Below are 14,340 nucleotides of genomic sequence, written 5' to 3'. Positions count from 1 at the left end.
TTTGAAGGGCTGGAACTGCAACAACTGAGTAAGCGGGAATTACACCCCATTAGTCTAGAGGCCTGAATGAATAAATTTGATTTTCCATTAAAGTACAGCCTAAGTTTAATTTAGCTCCCCAGAGTATCAGAAAGATGTCAGAATGTGACCTTTGTGGAAGCTTAAGAAAATCTTCATCAAATAAGCCCTCATCTGCTTGTATATTCAACTAGAGGACATTAAAACATCAGATTATAATCTCCCTTATACTTCACAAAGTGCATAAATGCTGGTAATATTTTTCAAGTCCCTAGAAGGAACTCATGATGACATGTCCATGTTAATTGTGTCCTGAATTTGGGACAATTCACATTAGTTACTAGTTACAGTAGGAGATATGAGAAAAGAAACATGATATTATATTTACAAATTGTGTAAGTTGACATGGGCTGCTGATATTTATCAAGACTTTTTCAGAAAGTCAGATTCATCATCATTACTTTTGGGAGTAAGTCCTTAGTTAGAAGCTGGGGATCTCACTTCTGTAGAATAGGCCTGATGTAAGAAACATTAGCCTTATTGTACAAATAAAATCTACACTGCATCCATGAATTATTTTATTTATTACCAATGTACATTTTAAAAACTGCATGTAGCAAAACCATACTTTTTTGGTATCAGGATAGGTGTACCTTAGGCAGTGATTGGGATTTAGTGAGTTCTGTCAGGGTAAGAAGGACAAGTGGAATGGCTTTGTGTCCTGAGCTGTAAAGTTTGCTCAGTGTTCTTAAAATACATTAATGACACTAAAATCATATATTATGTTTTCAAGAATCATATATGTGAACTATCCTGTGCTTTTATTGCAACTGGTAGTGCAGACAACTTGGTATAAATCTGGCTTCTTGAGTTGAATGTACTGAAAACAAAATTCTGGAGAAGAATATCAGTTCCTTTGTGTTAATAAACTTTTTGTGGTTTTTTTTAATCAAATTCTTAAGGCCTCAGTGTTTCTCTTTCTACTTACATCCTCCTTTCCAGCAAAATCTATCTTCAAAGCTCCTGTATGTATCCATTACTAATTGCTGACTTCTGTCTAACCAGTGGAAAAACGTAACACTTCTTTCTGGTATGCTTAAACAGGCATAATTTATGATGGACAAAATAGGATATGATCTGTTATTCTTTTCTAAGCACTTGAACTTTATTAAAAGATAATTTTTTTTCTTTTGGCAGTTTACATAAATGGACTTGGGCTATTTAGTTTAGCTTTTGGGAAGGAAGTAGGGCTCTAATGAATTAGTTCACTGTCCACTGTAATGGAACCTTTCTTCAAGAAGAAAAGTAAGCTTCTTGCCAGCCATTCAGGATTCCCCCTTGTTCTGGTGGCAGAACAAGAATAACCCCTTGAGCAAAATATAAGTGTTTCAGGATGATCGGAATTTACAGCATTAGAAAGCTGCCAAAAAAGCAACTTCTAGCTGAGGCTATATTTGCCTAAATTGAAAAGTTTGCAAAGCTCATAATTGACTTTTTTCTTCGTATGTTTCTATGCTTCCCATGACTTCATTGTCATATGCCTTCAGTGACTTTTTACTGCTATTACCCATGGTGACAGTAATGAGTCTGAAGTACTTATAGTTATCAAAGGATACTAGGACAGAGATTTTAACTACAATTACTGGAGGAAGAAAATTCTGTAGCTTCAGGCAGATGGAAAGATGTTCCTGGATGCTCGATTTTTATTTTTCTTCAGGCTCCTTCTCTGCCCAATGACTTGGGAGTTAAGTTATTAGCAGCAGTATTTCACTGGGTTCAAACCTTGAAAACTTAAGTATTTTTGGTATTCTGCTGTTGTAGCTGTGTTATGAATACAGCTGCATGATGTATGGTGGCATCACAAAAGTAGTCCAAGTCTGATTAAACCAGTAACTGCCCTTTCCAAAATAAATTCTGTTCCTTCTTGGTGTTCAAGGGAAGTAGGCTAAGTGAATTCCACTTGTTCTACTGTACTTAGGAGCACAATTTATTCCCATGTCATCTCTGCAGGGTGACAGGGGTTAGTACTGTGCTGAGGACAACTTGCTTCTCTCAGATGGGAGCTTCTTGCTGGAAAGCTGAACTGAGATCCCATCTTCTTGTACAAACAGGACTCCCAGGAAATAAGAAAACTTGAGACAACTTACACTCTGGCACAAATGATGCAAGATTACCTAAATAAAACTAATGATATCAGCAAGCATGCTCTTCCAATCTAAGCAAAACTGTTGGATTGCATTTTGCTGTCAAAAACGTTGTGGTATTACTTCAGAACATTAAATAAACCACTACCTGTTTAAAATCTTGAATTTGCGTGTTTGAAGGCTGTCCCTTACAGAGCATTTAAACTGCGCCTGCAGGCCATACACATATGTGAATACTTACTTGCAGAAGCACAAGCAGAAGCTTGCATTCAAACAGTATGTGTGCACCAGTAGTTATAGTTAGTATGTGAGTCTGCATATTTTATAACCTGCAGTCATGTTTTGTGTAATCTTTGCCCCCAAATTATAAAAACCTAACAGGCTCCTATAAACCTAAAATGGATGTTGGATAGTTGTCTGTTCCTAGACAGGTATGGTTGGGTTTCGGGTTTCGAGATACAATACATGTATCTCCTATTTGAGAAACTAATTTCTCAGTATTCTATTAGAAGATCTGTGTGTTCATCCATTTTTGATCTATATATTCAGAAAAGCACTGTAGTTTAACTCACCTTTGAAGGACTTTTAATTCAGCTGTTAATCATCAAACAGGATCTTGTGAGTCTTTTGTGCTGTGTTATCACCCAGTTAATTAAAATATTATATTTAACTGTTTCTGCATTCAAAAAGCATAAAAGTAACAAACATAATTAGGAAGAAAATCCCAGAAAGTTTTTACCACATTCCATTTGTCCCAGGGCCAATAGCCATGTTTGGAGATTGAAAACCCTATTGAAAAGCAAATTACTGAAATAAAAAATACCAGACACTTTGTATTCCAGAAGGCAATAACATTTTTAAAACAGCCCTGCTGAATAAATGCTCCTCCTAGACTTATGTACTACATACTGCAAGTCCTTAAGGAGTGGTGGTTATCCTCTCTGATACCAGTCTTAGCTTTTATTTAATATTCTTGAGGTTTTCTCATAGTTAGTGTAAACCATGTATTATGTGTTCAGTGTTTTGCTTTAACCCTGACACGTCTTCCTAGTATACACATGCGCACAGTTTTTGGTTTGGGGCTTTTGGTTTGTTTCAGGAAAAACTTCTGTAGAAGCACAATTCGGTTATCATTTTGTGTTCAGAATTGAGGGACTGGTTCCATTAGGTTTTCAGCTTTGAGAATTATGGTCTGAAATACAGAGTAGGTTTGTTCCAACTCACAATGTATGCAGATAAAAGTAAGTGAATTGAGCTGTTTGCATTGCTGTGGACAAAGAACCTGTGGAGCAGGTGGTCTGTGGTGACACTCCTTGGGAAGAAACAGCTCTGAGCTGTTGCCCATCCTCTGCGCTGCTCCTGGGTTTGTGAATGAAAGTGCAGTGGCAGGAAGAGGTAGTGCTCTTACGGGGCAGAAAGCAAGAATTTGGAGAAGACTAGATATGCGATAGAAAGGTAGATTAGGGAGGCAGTTGGGGGTTGAGTGCCCGGTTTGAGGAGATGGAGCTATAAAAGATGGTGGGAGATACAGCTTGGACTTGTGTTTTATTCAAGGTTGAACTTCTTCTTAAGCAGGCAAAAAATAGTCATTTGTGTCTACCTTTATATTCATCATGACCTCATATTTAGGTAAAGACTTTATAGTATACACAGGAATATACTGACCATTCTAGGCTGTTGATGTGCTACTTGCTAGCAGTGCTTCCTAATACACAAGAAATGAAATGAGCAATGAAATACAGCAGTAGCCGTTCCAGCCTTTGCTTGAGCAACATGACTGTCTCCAAGCTGGCCAACTCCAAGGGAGATTCTATCAGCTGGAAATTACTAGAGTATAATGATTCCTATGCCCATGTTCCGTCCTAGGAAACCAGGGAGTTAACATAGCTCCGCACATCCTGAATTTCCCTTTAAATCAAGGGATTTAATAAAAAAAGATTTAAGCTCTCTGGTTCCATATGCTTTGCATTTTTATTGGTGCAAAGCTGTGCCGTAAAAGCTAATGGCTGTGGGAAATGAATCTCTTCTAATGATGTAATCAGAGTAAATTGTCCTGTATGTTTTTATTTGCAAGAGACAGAATAGGTTGGTTTCAGAAGCCAAATAGTCTTTGACTCATTGTTTGCAGGCATGGATTGCATCAACAAAACTTAACCATCTCCTGTAAAAGCAGGAAGTTTCATAGAAAGGAGAGGCTACAAGTAAAGTTGGCCAAGAAACAAAAATTGTGTTGTGAAAAATTTCAAGGTTACATTGCTTGTTTTCATTCTGTATTGCGGCTTGGGAACAAAGTCAGTCTGGGGTAGTCAATAGCTCTGTCTCCTACAGTCAAGGTCATGTTTGAGGCTGCGGTTTGAATGTTGTGTTTGTGAGTCCTAACTGCTATACCAGCAGCTATTTTGGGTAGTACCTTTTCCAAAATGCTGCTATATGCATCTTTCCGACAAAAAAAGAAAAAAATCCTCTAAATTGATATATATATATACGTGAAAAACTTCAGTTTATATGCATCTGTGTGAGACTTCTGTTCTCCAAGTTTTCCTCTTGAATGATGTGCAACATTCATAGAAATGGAACTTTTCAGAGAGATGAGGCTAAGACAGACACGTGCAGGCTCAGAGAGGCGTCAGGAGTACCTCCTTGAAGCCTAGTGTCTATATCATTCCCAAATTATGGAAGTGTCCATACACTGCTTGGAAACTCCATCTCCACGTGCCATTACACAGCAGACTTCTGATACATTTGCTGTCTTCCAGCATCAGCTACAAGTGTCCTTTTCTGCCAGAGCTTTCCTAATGCTGTGTTGACAGAGGTCTCCCCTTTTTTCTTCTCCCCCTTTGCCTTTGCCTTGTTCAGCTGATATCCAGCATCAGTTCTCTCGAGTGGTGTCACTCAGAGCTTGCACAATGTGCAAAAAAGGAAGATCTTGGTTATTTTGCTGCGTAGTTTGCAAAGGCATGAACTCTCTCATACAATAAGACAGACTGCTGCATTACTTTGCATTTTGATGGCTTTTTATATCATTCGTGTCGCTCTCAGTAATGCCCCTCATGTTCACAGGGTACTATGTCCATATGGTAATGCAGATTAATTGGGGAACCCCAAAAGTATCAGGGGGATATTGGCAGAGTTAGGAATGGGAGCCCATATCAGTCATCAGGACTTGTACGCTGCTGATGCTTTTCACTGCATTTATCCAGATGTGCATGTATACTTCGTATCTATGTCTCATTTATCTCTTTTCTCTTCTCTATAACCACATTATGATTTATCTCTTCCAGTATGCTCCATTTTTCTTTTTAGGAACACTGTAGCACTTGATTTTTATTTTTTTTAGTGACTAGTAGAAAAAGAAGGTTGAGGGTGTTTGTTGGTTTGGGGTTTTTTTTGTTTGCTTGTTTGTTTTAATGGAAAGGTGTTTTGACTCACTTGCCATGTTTACAGAAGTATTTTTGCTTTTACTCACTTGTCAGGTTTACAGAAGTATTTTTCCAGGGCTCAGGATTTAACAGTGCCAGTCATATTTTGCACCTTTCTTTTATGCATCTTTTTTCTTAGCAAACACATGTCTCTTACGTGCTGAGTTTTAGTTTACTGCTGCTTCTCTTGCTGGTAAAGGATATTCGCCAATTGGTGTGCAGCTTAGCTCCTGTCTGAATAGGGAAACTAAAGTGGGCAATGATTAACAGAGAAGTGAAACCAATTAACAAATCCAGTATGTAATAGAAAAAAGGGAGAGGGAAGAAAAGTTGTCTGGTATTTTTGCTCAAGTAATCCTAGGAATTTATTATAAAGCATAACAGGTGTACAGTTTTCAAGTTAAAATCTCCTTTTCTGGGCAAGGGTAAGGACCTCTTAAAGCTGATTCTGAGGCATACCTTGTAACCCTCTTGGAAAAACTGGTGGTGACAAAGCATGTTTTTAAAGCATGGCATTGTGCACAAAGGGTAGAGAGAATTATTGCTTGTTTGGAAAAAGGGGGGAAAAAACCTAATTCGAGGATTAGGTTTTAGGATTGGCAGTTAAAACACAGGCACTCGTTTTTTCCTTGTAATCTGAGCAAGAAAGTGTCAGACACAATAATCATAGAAAAAAATTCCCCCTCTGTAACACTTTTACAATGCTTTTCATTGTATCTTCACATTCAGCCAAAGTGAATTGAGAAGCTGTGTGTTAGCTGGGACAGTTACTGCCCGTCCCCTCTGCGGGAGTCACGATTAGCTCCTGAAGAAAGACAGAAGGTTGAAGATAACTGCAGTATACTGCATAAAAGCTGCAACTTTCCTCAGAAGTGATGCTACATGCAAGTTATTGAAGGCCACATTACCTGTGGAGAGGGACAGCCTGGCTGATTGCTGCCCTAGAACAAGACTGGATACAGAATTTAAGGAAAAAAGCTCTGTAGAGGCTAGATAATTTTGGAGCTTCTTGCCTTAACTAGTGTTCAACAGTCTGAGGACCATGATCAGGGAGTATAAGCTGCTGATTATATTCTGGCTTTCCCTTTTAAGAAAGCAAATGGTACACCCTCCAAAAACAGCACAAACGTGTACCAGCAGTGAAGTTGATATAAATCCGAATTCTTGGCTGTACTTGAACAGAGTGCTGTCTGTTTGAAAACCTGTTTAACATCCCCTCTCAAACGCCAGTGTGCATTATTGTTACTCCATCTCTGAGATAAATACCCTGATCATGATAAAGTTATTTTCATAATAGGGAGGCAGGATATGATTATAACATATATATTTGTCTTGCCTTGATCCCTCTTGCTTCTGAGAGTTTAGGCTTGCCACACCTGTGATCACTGTAAATAGCTGCAGTCATTGGAGCACAGTTGTGTTTTGTGGAGGAGGCTGGAAAAGTGCAGTTTAACCTGCTGCACTCACTTTTTATTATATGCATATGCCTGTGCAATTCCCAGCACAAAATTTGGCCCTTGTTGGAAATACCTTTTGGCATACATCAGTTATAACTAAGCCAGCAGAAACTTGCCCTTAGCTTTGGCTGAACAGTAACTCAGTCTTGTCTGGACTCTGTTTTTGGTGAAGTGGCAGGAAAAATCTCAGTTCTTTTTTCAGCCAACTCATAAAAAAAATGTTTCTTGCTTTAGCATATGATTTTTAAAAGAAACTGAGAAGTTTATACTAAATCAGTTATGGTTTTAGAGTAGGCTTATAACTAAATAATAAATATTTGGTGAATGAAAGCACGTCCATAAATGTTACTGCTATAGGGGACTATGTACTTGGGAACTACAGGAGTGATGTAGCCAGAATGTGTCTCAGGCATTAATAAACCTTTTTCAAGTTTCTCCTTAGTCCAAAAAAATCAGCTTTTTGAGCCAATGGTACCAAGGTTGTCAATTGCCAATCCATGACTTCATGTTGTGAAAATGGGGCTCTTGAGACTGGCGAGTTATCAGCAAAGAGATTTGCATCCAGCAATACTATATATCTCATTTGTTAAAGCATTTCATCTGCCATGATCACATTGAAAACCCAAACTGGATTTTAAGATCTTGTCTTCTGCCTTAACAGTTTAGAAAGACACAATCCTCCTATTTTACCACATAGGTTGTATTAATAAACTAAATCAAGCTTCAATAGATTCAGTACCTAAACTAACCATACAGAAAAAATTTGGGACAATTATTTTTCAGTGTTCTGATGCATCTGGAAATATGGTACAGTTGTTCCAGTCACAGACGCATACTTTCTTTTTTAGCAAGTGCACATTACAATAAGACATGAATGTTCTGTTACATTGTCAATGGCATTTAATTTTGGGAAATGTGTATTATGCAGATAGGATTATATATTTTAAGAAAAGAGTCTCAGAAATTCCTGCAGGAAATGAATTAGGCCAAACTCATTATTTGGCTTACTTTGGTTTACTGATTATGATAACCAGAAATTAATCAGGCTTATTCCTTATCTGTATAGCTAGATACACAGGTCTCTCATTTCTCCCTGTCAACTATTTATTCCTATCAGAACAGCTCTGTCTCTTACGGTGGATGTTACTTGACTGGTAACTTAAAAGTTCAAATCATCTCCTCCCTGTTTTGTCCCATGGTGGTCTTTACCCACTGTTACACTGCACATCAGCAGTTCTTATCTTCCCTTGTCCTTTGACACTTTTACTGAATCCATCACTTTACTCTCTATCTTGTAATGTCTTTCATCTCTGCTGTCTTTGGTATCCGGTTGAAGATGGGAGTGATGTTTTTCTGCCAAGAACAATTACATTCCTTTTATTTTTACTCCTTCAACAACTTTTCATCCTGTGTCTTTGTGCTTTACCAGTAATGTCCAGAAAGGGATCTGTGGCAAGCTCTACAACCCTGTGCATGTCGGTACCTACCTGGAATCCTCACCCTCGTTATCCTCTCCTGCAGTTTGCAGTAACTTTTTCTATGGCCTCCAGGTCTGCTCTTTCAGACTGCAGATCATAAAGTGCTGTTGCCATCTTTGTACAAATGCAAAGAAGTTTTATTGTGTCAGTGCCGAATGAGCTTGCTGTCATTTCACATCCAAGTCAAACTTGCTGTGTTTGTTTTTATAACAAACAAACAAAAACCTTTGGGATTTTGTCCTGTTCTTTCCTCTCTCCTTAGCGACTCCTCCTTTATTTATCCCTGCCCACCTCTCCCACCCTTTAATCAGTTTTCCCTCTGTTCCAGCACCTTCCTGGGCTGCTTTTCAGTTTATTGTTTCTATCATATCTGTGAGAGTTCCTCTTCCTTTTGTATATATTTCTTTTCTTACATTGCTTGCATGGCAAAAATTGTCAACAGCAGTTTGTATGAAATAGAAATATAGGTCTGACCTTTGAAATTAATGAAATTGCCACTAACCTATATGTTATCAGTATAGTGCTGCAATTGTGCTGTACTAGGCTTTTCTATGTTAATACTGATAATGTTCTTGATACTAATAGCTTGCAAGCTGTGATTAGTTCCTTGGATCATCAGTTATTCAAAGTGACCTATTGAGGACTAGCTGTTTATGTGATACAGGGTCTCATCTTTGAATCCATAGGTAAAATCAGTTAAATAAAGGTAAAAAAGATACTTTAGTATGTGTTTTCCTAATACAGCTTTTCACTGTGAGAAGTTGCTCTCATTACCCTAAAAAGAGAGATGGTTTGCATTATTACAGGTTGGAAAGAAATAATCCGAGAGACCGTACATGTAGCCAAAATGAAAAACAAACCTTTCTTTAAACTATGTTAGTATAATGATACGCACATTATCATGATGGACCAATTGAGAGATGTTTCCTTTCCAGTACACAGTAATTCATTTTATTTTGTTTCCAGTATATTTTATAATCATATAATATGCCATGCTGAATATGCCACTAAGCACTGTTGTTAAACAGCACTACTACCGTGCTGTGCACTGAAGAGTGATATTATGTGCCTTCCTTGTAGCTCTTGGCAGGTGAATTCCGTCTCACATAGAGGCATGCTGGTCTGCAAGAGCCTTGTGTTGAACGTGCTGAAAGGGTACGCCAATGCTGACACTTAAGTTGAGCTGACCAAGTTCCTTGAAAAGGCTATCTCTTCTTCTCAATTCCGACTGCCAAAGTTTTGTAGCAAAGAGTAGTAACTTAAGCAGTCACCTATAAAACAAAGCTGTGAAAAGGGTATAAAGGGCTTTGCTGATAGACCTGTTAGTAGGCACAGCTTTTGCAGTTGTTAGTACAGAACGATGTGTCTTCAATATGTGACACACATGCTGTTGGATAAATTTGTATTCGCTTCTGAAAAAAAAAAAATCTGCCTCTTCTGGGAAACTGTTCATTCCAGAAAATGCAGAGGGGGAATATTTATAGAAAGTGAGAAAATATTTTGGGTTCCATGCAGAGTGAATAATGAATAACTCAGACAAGTGTAAATGACTTAAAAGGAAAATGTCTATGAAGAGATAAGCTACCTGGTAAATTTTTTCTGTTAGGCAGTAAATCAGCAAGGTACGTGCCAAAGATAAACTTTCACTTCAAAATTATTCTAAATCAGGATCTTAAAAATTTGGCCTTGAGAATGGAGTTTATTCAATCTGTACATATAGTTCTAGACTGTAGATAAAAAAAATGCTGCAAGTATTCCCTCACCGGGCTGCCTTTGTTCTGTTTTACTTCTGTTTGGATACGTTGTCATCACTCTTAATCTGGTGAAGTAATTTTTGAAATCTTGGTTTAAAATTAGGTATTTTACAATTCCAACATAGCATCATAAATCATGAATGTTTGGTTTTATATTTCATTGCAGCGGAAAACAGATGTGCCGCTTCAAATGCAGTAACATGCACAAAGTGTCTTGCTTTGGGTCCAGAGTGTGGCTGGTGTGCTCAAGAGGTATGGCATTTTGCTTATTTACTTTTGACTTTATATTTTAGCAGCTTCTGATCTTTATAAAGATAAAAGACTTTTAAACTGTGAAAATTATAGTGAGAAACAGCAAGAAAATCTTTAAATGGCCTCTGGAGACAGAACCTGAGAAATCATGTGAAATATATTTTGTTTCCAAAGGAGAAAATACAATCTTTTATTTGGAAAATTGCAGTAATTTTAAATAAAGTGAGAACTTTTTAATGCGTTCCATGTGCTTTGTAGACAGCTTTGGCAGATCTATAGTAACTTGGAGAGTTCAACAGTTTTTGGCTTCAAAAGCAAAATTACTTATCAGTAATTTATATTAAGTCCTTATTATATATCAGCAAGTCTATACATATACGCCTGTTGCATTTAGCAAAAGGTTTTACTAAGAGTGGGGTTAACTTTGACTTCACCATATGTTATGACCCTGTCACAAATGGAAAAACTGATATTTTTCTTATTTTGACACTTGAAACTATCAGTTCTGAGATTTATCACAGAAGATAGACCTTAGGTAGCAAGAATTATTCTGAAATTGTTATTGCTTTGCAAACTGTATGGGAATTTCTGGTTTTGTTTGAGAGAAAAAAACAGTTGATTACATGATTTCAAGTAAGGCTGGACCATTTTAAGCACTTCAGAGGAGCAAGGTTTTTAAGAATATCACTGGCAATTACAAACTCATATGCTCTTGAAGGTCACATGCAAATTATCTGTAGTAGCTTTCATTAGCAGAGAAGGTAGATAAATTCCTAGGGTGTGCCTGGAAGAGATAAGGAGTGTAAGGCACTGGTGTAACTTTACCCGAGATATTGTCTTGGAATGATTAACTTACTTAGTCTGAAACAAGTCTAAGGAAAAGTAATGCAATGGAGTCATGGAGGGCTTGTTTTCCAAGAGGAGCCTTAGGGCATGTGTAGATGGTGCAATGGATTACGATGTGGAGTGGTCCATTATTGTGGCCTGATGTCCTGTCTTACAAAGGGCACAATTTTATCCTGCTACATCTGTATTTATTGCGGAACAGCACTTCTTAGCTTTGCAGTGCTATGGAGCTGCAGTAGGTCTCCTTCTAACTAGGTACTCAGATTTGACCAGGTTTCACTTTTGCCCTGCTTCTCTTGCTTCACTTCTCATGTCAATCCCAAGAGCTGTTCATGGAAGCCAGGGGTTTGTCAAACCCTCTTAGACCATGCTTTGATAGCCGCTTCACCTATGCACCGTCCATGGTTGTGGTATGGCAAAACTCATATTAATGCAGATAGAAATTTTCCAGAGTAAAGCTACAGAAGCAGTTTTCAGCTTAGCATGCCTGCTTCATCTAAACAATGTTTTTAATGAGAAAACCACCCCTGAGGAACACTTGAGATGCTTTGACTTTATATCCCCATACGGCAAACTTCAGAAAATGCTACATATCTATCAGTTGTTAGTGATAACAATGAGAGTAGCTAAGTTCTTCATACATTTAAAAATCTGCCTTTTTGAAATATATATATATGTCAAAAAGGGTATATAAATAGCAGTAACCTAAAAAAGTAGTCTCTGTTGTCTACGTTAAAGAAGGTTATGGAAAAAATATATCAGAGGTAGACTACAAAAATGAGTTGGAACTTGGAAAACAAGATACATGACTGTTGAGTCTCATTCAGGGACTTACTCTGGTCTTTTCAGGGTCTGGATGACTATTCGCTAATACACAGTTGGCTGTATGCACTTTTTGATTGTTTATTTTCCCCATCTGCCTCTGAAATACCAGAGATTGTCCATTGTTTGGTCTCCAGCTGTGGCTGGGATGGACCAACGCTTTGAAAGAGTACAAAGGATCTTGTCTTTTTTTTCCTTGCATGATCAGGATCATGTTAATCATCAGATTTGTGGTCAGGAAGGAATTTTGCGTTGGATCATGTTGGCACAATTTTGGCAACTTTGCCCTTTCACAGCAACAAAGGATGTGCTGCTTCTGAGATCATCCTACTACTAATTACTTTCCTGTTGTTACAGGGGCTTTTTATGTTGGTGGCATCTTAAACTGTCCAGTCTCGTACTACATAGCTTCCTCTTTCTGCAGATTGAAATGCTATAGTCCAGCTTTGGACTTGGTGTAGGGTATGAGGTAAAACTTAAACATCTGTGACAGGCAAAATCAGGTTAGATAAATCTAACGCTGACTTCTGCTGCTACTTCTAAATATTAGCCTAAGTAACATTACCAGTGGATTCTTCTGAAAACTAACCTGTTTGGATGTTATATGAATAACACTTTCTTGGTATAACTAACTCATAGCATAGCACAGAGCTTTTTTTAGTGACATAGTGGCAGTACATAGTTTCCTTTTTCTCCAAAGTTAGCTTGTTCTGATTGTGCAAGATTCTCTTTCTCATACAAAAGTTTTGTCCTTTGTAGAAAAAGTCATTGTGGCAATTAGGTTTAACTTCTAATTTAAATATTTTGTCATTGCCCTTATTAAAAACATATGGCTTCCATGAACTCGTTCTACAATTTGTGCAATTATAGTAGGATGTTTTATTGTTTCAAAGGCTATTATTTTGTTTTTCTCTTTCCTTTGAAGATATTACAGTTGGTTTTTTCAGCTCAGATTGTTTTGTACTTTTTGTCTCTTATAAAACAGGATTTCATGGCCGACGCAACACAGAAGGGACGCTGTGACACTGTTTTCAACTTAATGAAAAGAGGCTGCCAATCAGATTTTGTAGAAAATCCCACAGTTCATGTCACAATACCCAGTGACCATGAAACAAATACACAAGTGACACCAGGAAAAGTTTCAGTCCAACTGCGTCCAGGTTGGGTTGTCTCTAACACATTGATATTATAGTCAATTAAAACTAAATACAATAATAAGTACAAATATTTTGTGAAGAAGCAGCTGGAATAATTCTTTTGAAGAATGATGCTATAACATTATATTGTAGGACTGTGATGTTGTTGCTCCTGTATTGAAGTATGGTCTTCAGCAAGAAGTGTTTCTGTCAAACACAGCTGAAGGTCAGAATAATGCAAGTAATAAGTGGAAAAGGGATGTTAGGTAGTCTTTTCTGTTGTGGTTTCTTGATTCTTTTTCTTTAGCCACTTACACAAATAATTTTCCCTTACATGCATATAAACTGTATTCCTTACTGAAAGTAAATTGGGTTAGAATTCCTAAATTCATCATTTGATAAGCTTCTTGATTATTTGGGTACTTTTAAGTGCATTGACTAGACATCTATGAAGACACCAAAGCCAATATATAAGAAAGGACTGGATTCCTAAAGGTGAATTAACTATTCGCTGCCTAACATTTCCTTTATAAAAAGTGAGACACCTGGCCCTAATAGAATCTACAAGTCCCTTTATGGATCTGAGATTTTCTAGTATATCTCTATTTGCCCTCAGCTGAACTTGAGTTAAATCAATGTATGTTCTCTGTCTCTAAAAGAGCTGTAGCCAACAGCAGAAGTGGAAGGTGATGTAAAGGGATGCAGGGTATGTTTCATATCATAAAATTTAATTGCTTTCTTTCTTTTTCAACAATAGTTGGAGAAACAAATATGTCATTTAAGAGGGATCAATCTTTTGTACAAAAACATTAAGTGAATAGGAAAAGCCTGAGTTATCATAGTATCTTGCTGATCTTCACTGTATAAAAGATAATTTTCAGTCAATTTCAAGGGAAAAAGAAAGGATCTGCATGAGTATAAAGCACAAAGGAACTCTGGTTTTCCATCTTTATAATAATAAAACTAAGAAAGTAACATCACCACTTCCTCTCCTTTCCCCAGTCTCCTTTCAAA

At 37.4% G+C, this 14,340-nt stretch overlaps 1 protein-coding gene across 6 annotated transcripts in view; it reads left to right on the top strand.

Annotated features, from left to right (window-relative positions):
• The window catches only part of ITGB8 (integrin subunit beta 8), a 56,032-nt gene that overhangs the window by 4,150 nt on the left and 37,542 nt on the right, over positions 1-14,340 (top strand). For all 6 annotated transcript variants that reach the window (XM_087773586.1, XM_087773543.1, XM_087773557.1 and 3 more), the window contains exons 2-3: positions 10,437-10,522; positions 13,176-13,350. In XM_087773586.1, coding sequence (XP_087629712.1) covers positions 10,437-10,522; positions 13,176-13,350 — 261 coding nt within the window. The remainder of the gene's footprint in view (positions 1-10,436; positions 10,523-13,175; positions 13,351-14,340) is intronic.

Source organism: Nipponia nippon, unplaced genomic scaffold (genome assembly GCF_047370975.1).
Source record: "Nipponia nippon isolate SJK-2023a ecotype South Korea unplaced genomic scaffold, ASM4737097v1 scaffold_1, whole genome shotgun sequence".
NCBI lineage: Eukaryota > Metazoa > Chordata > Aves > Pelecaniformes > Threskiornithidae > Nipponia > Nipponia nippon.
The sequence above is the reverse complement of the archived record's forward strand: the minus strand, read 5'-3'. Positions and strand labels throughout refer to the sequence as shown.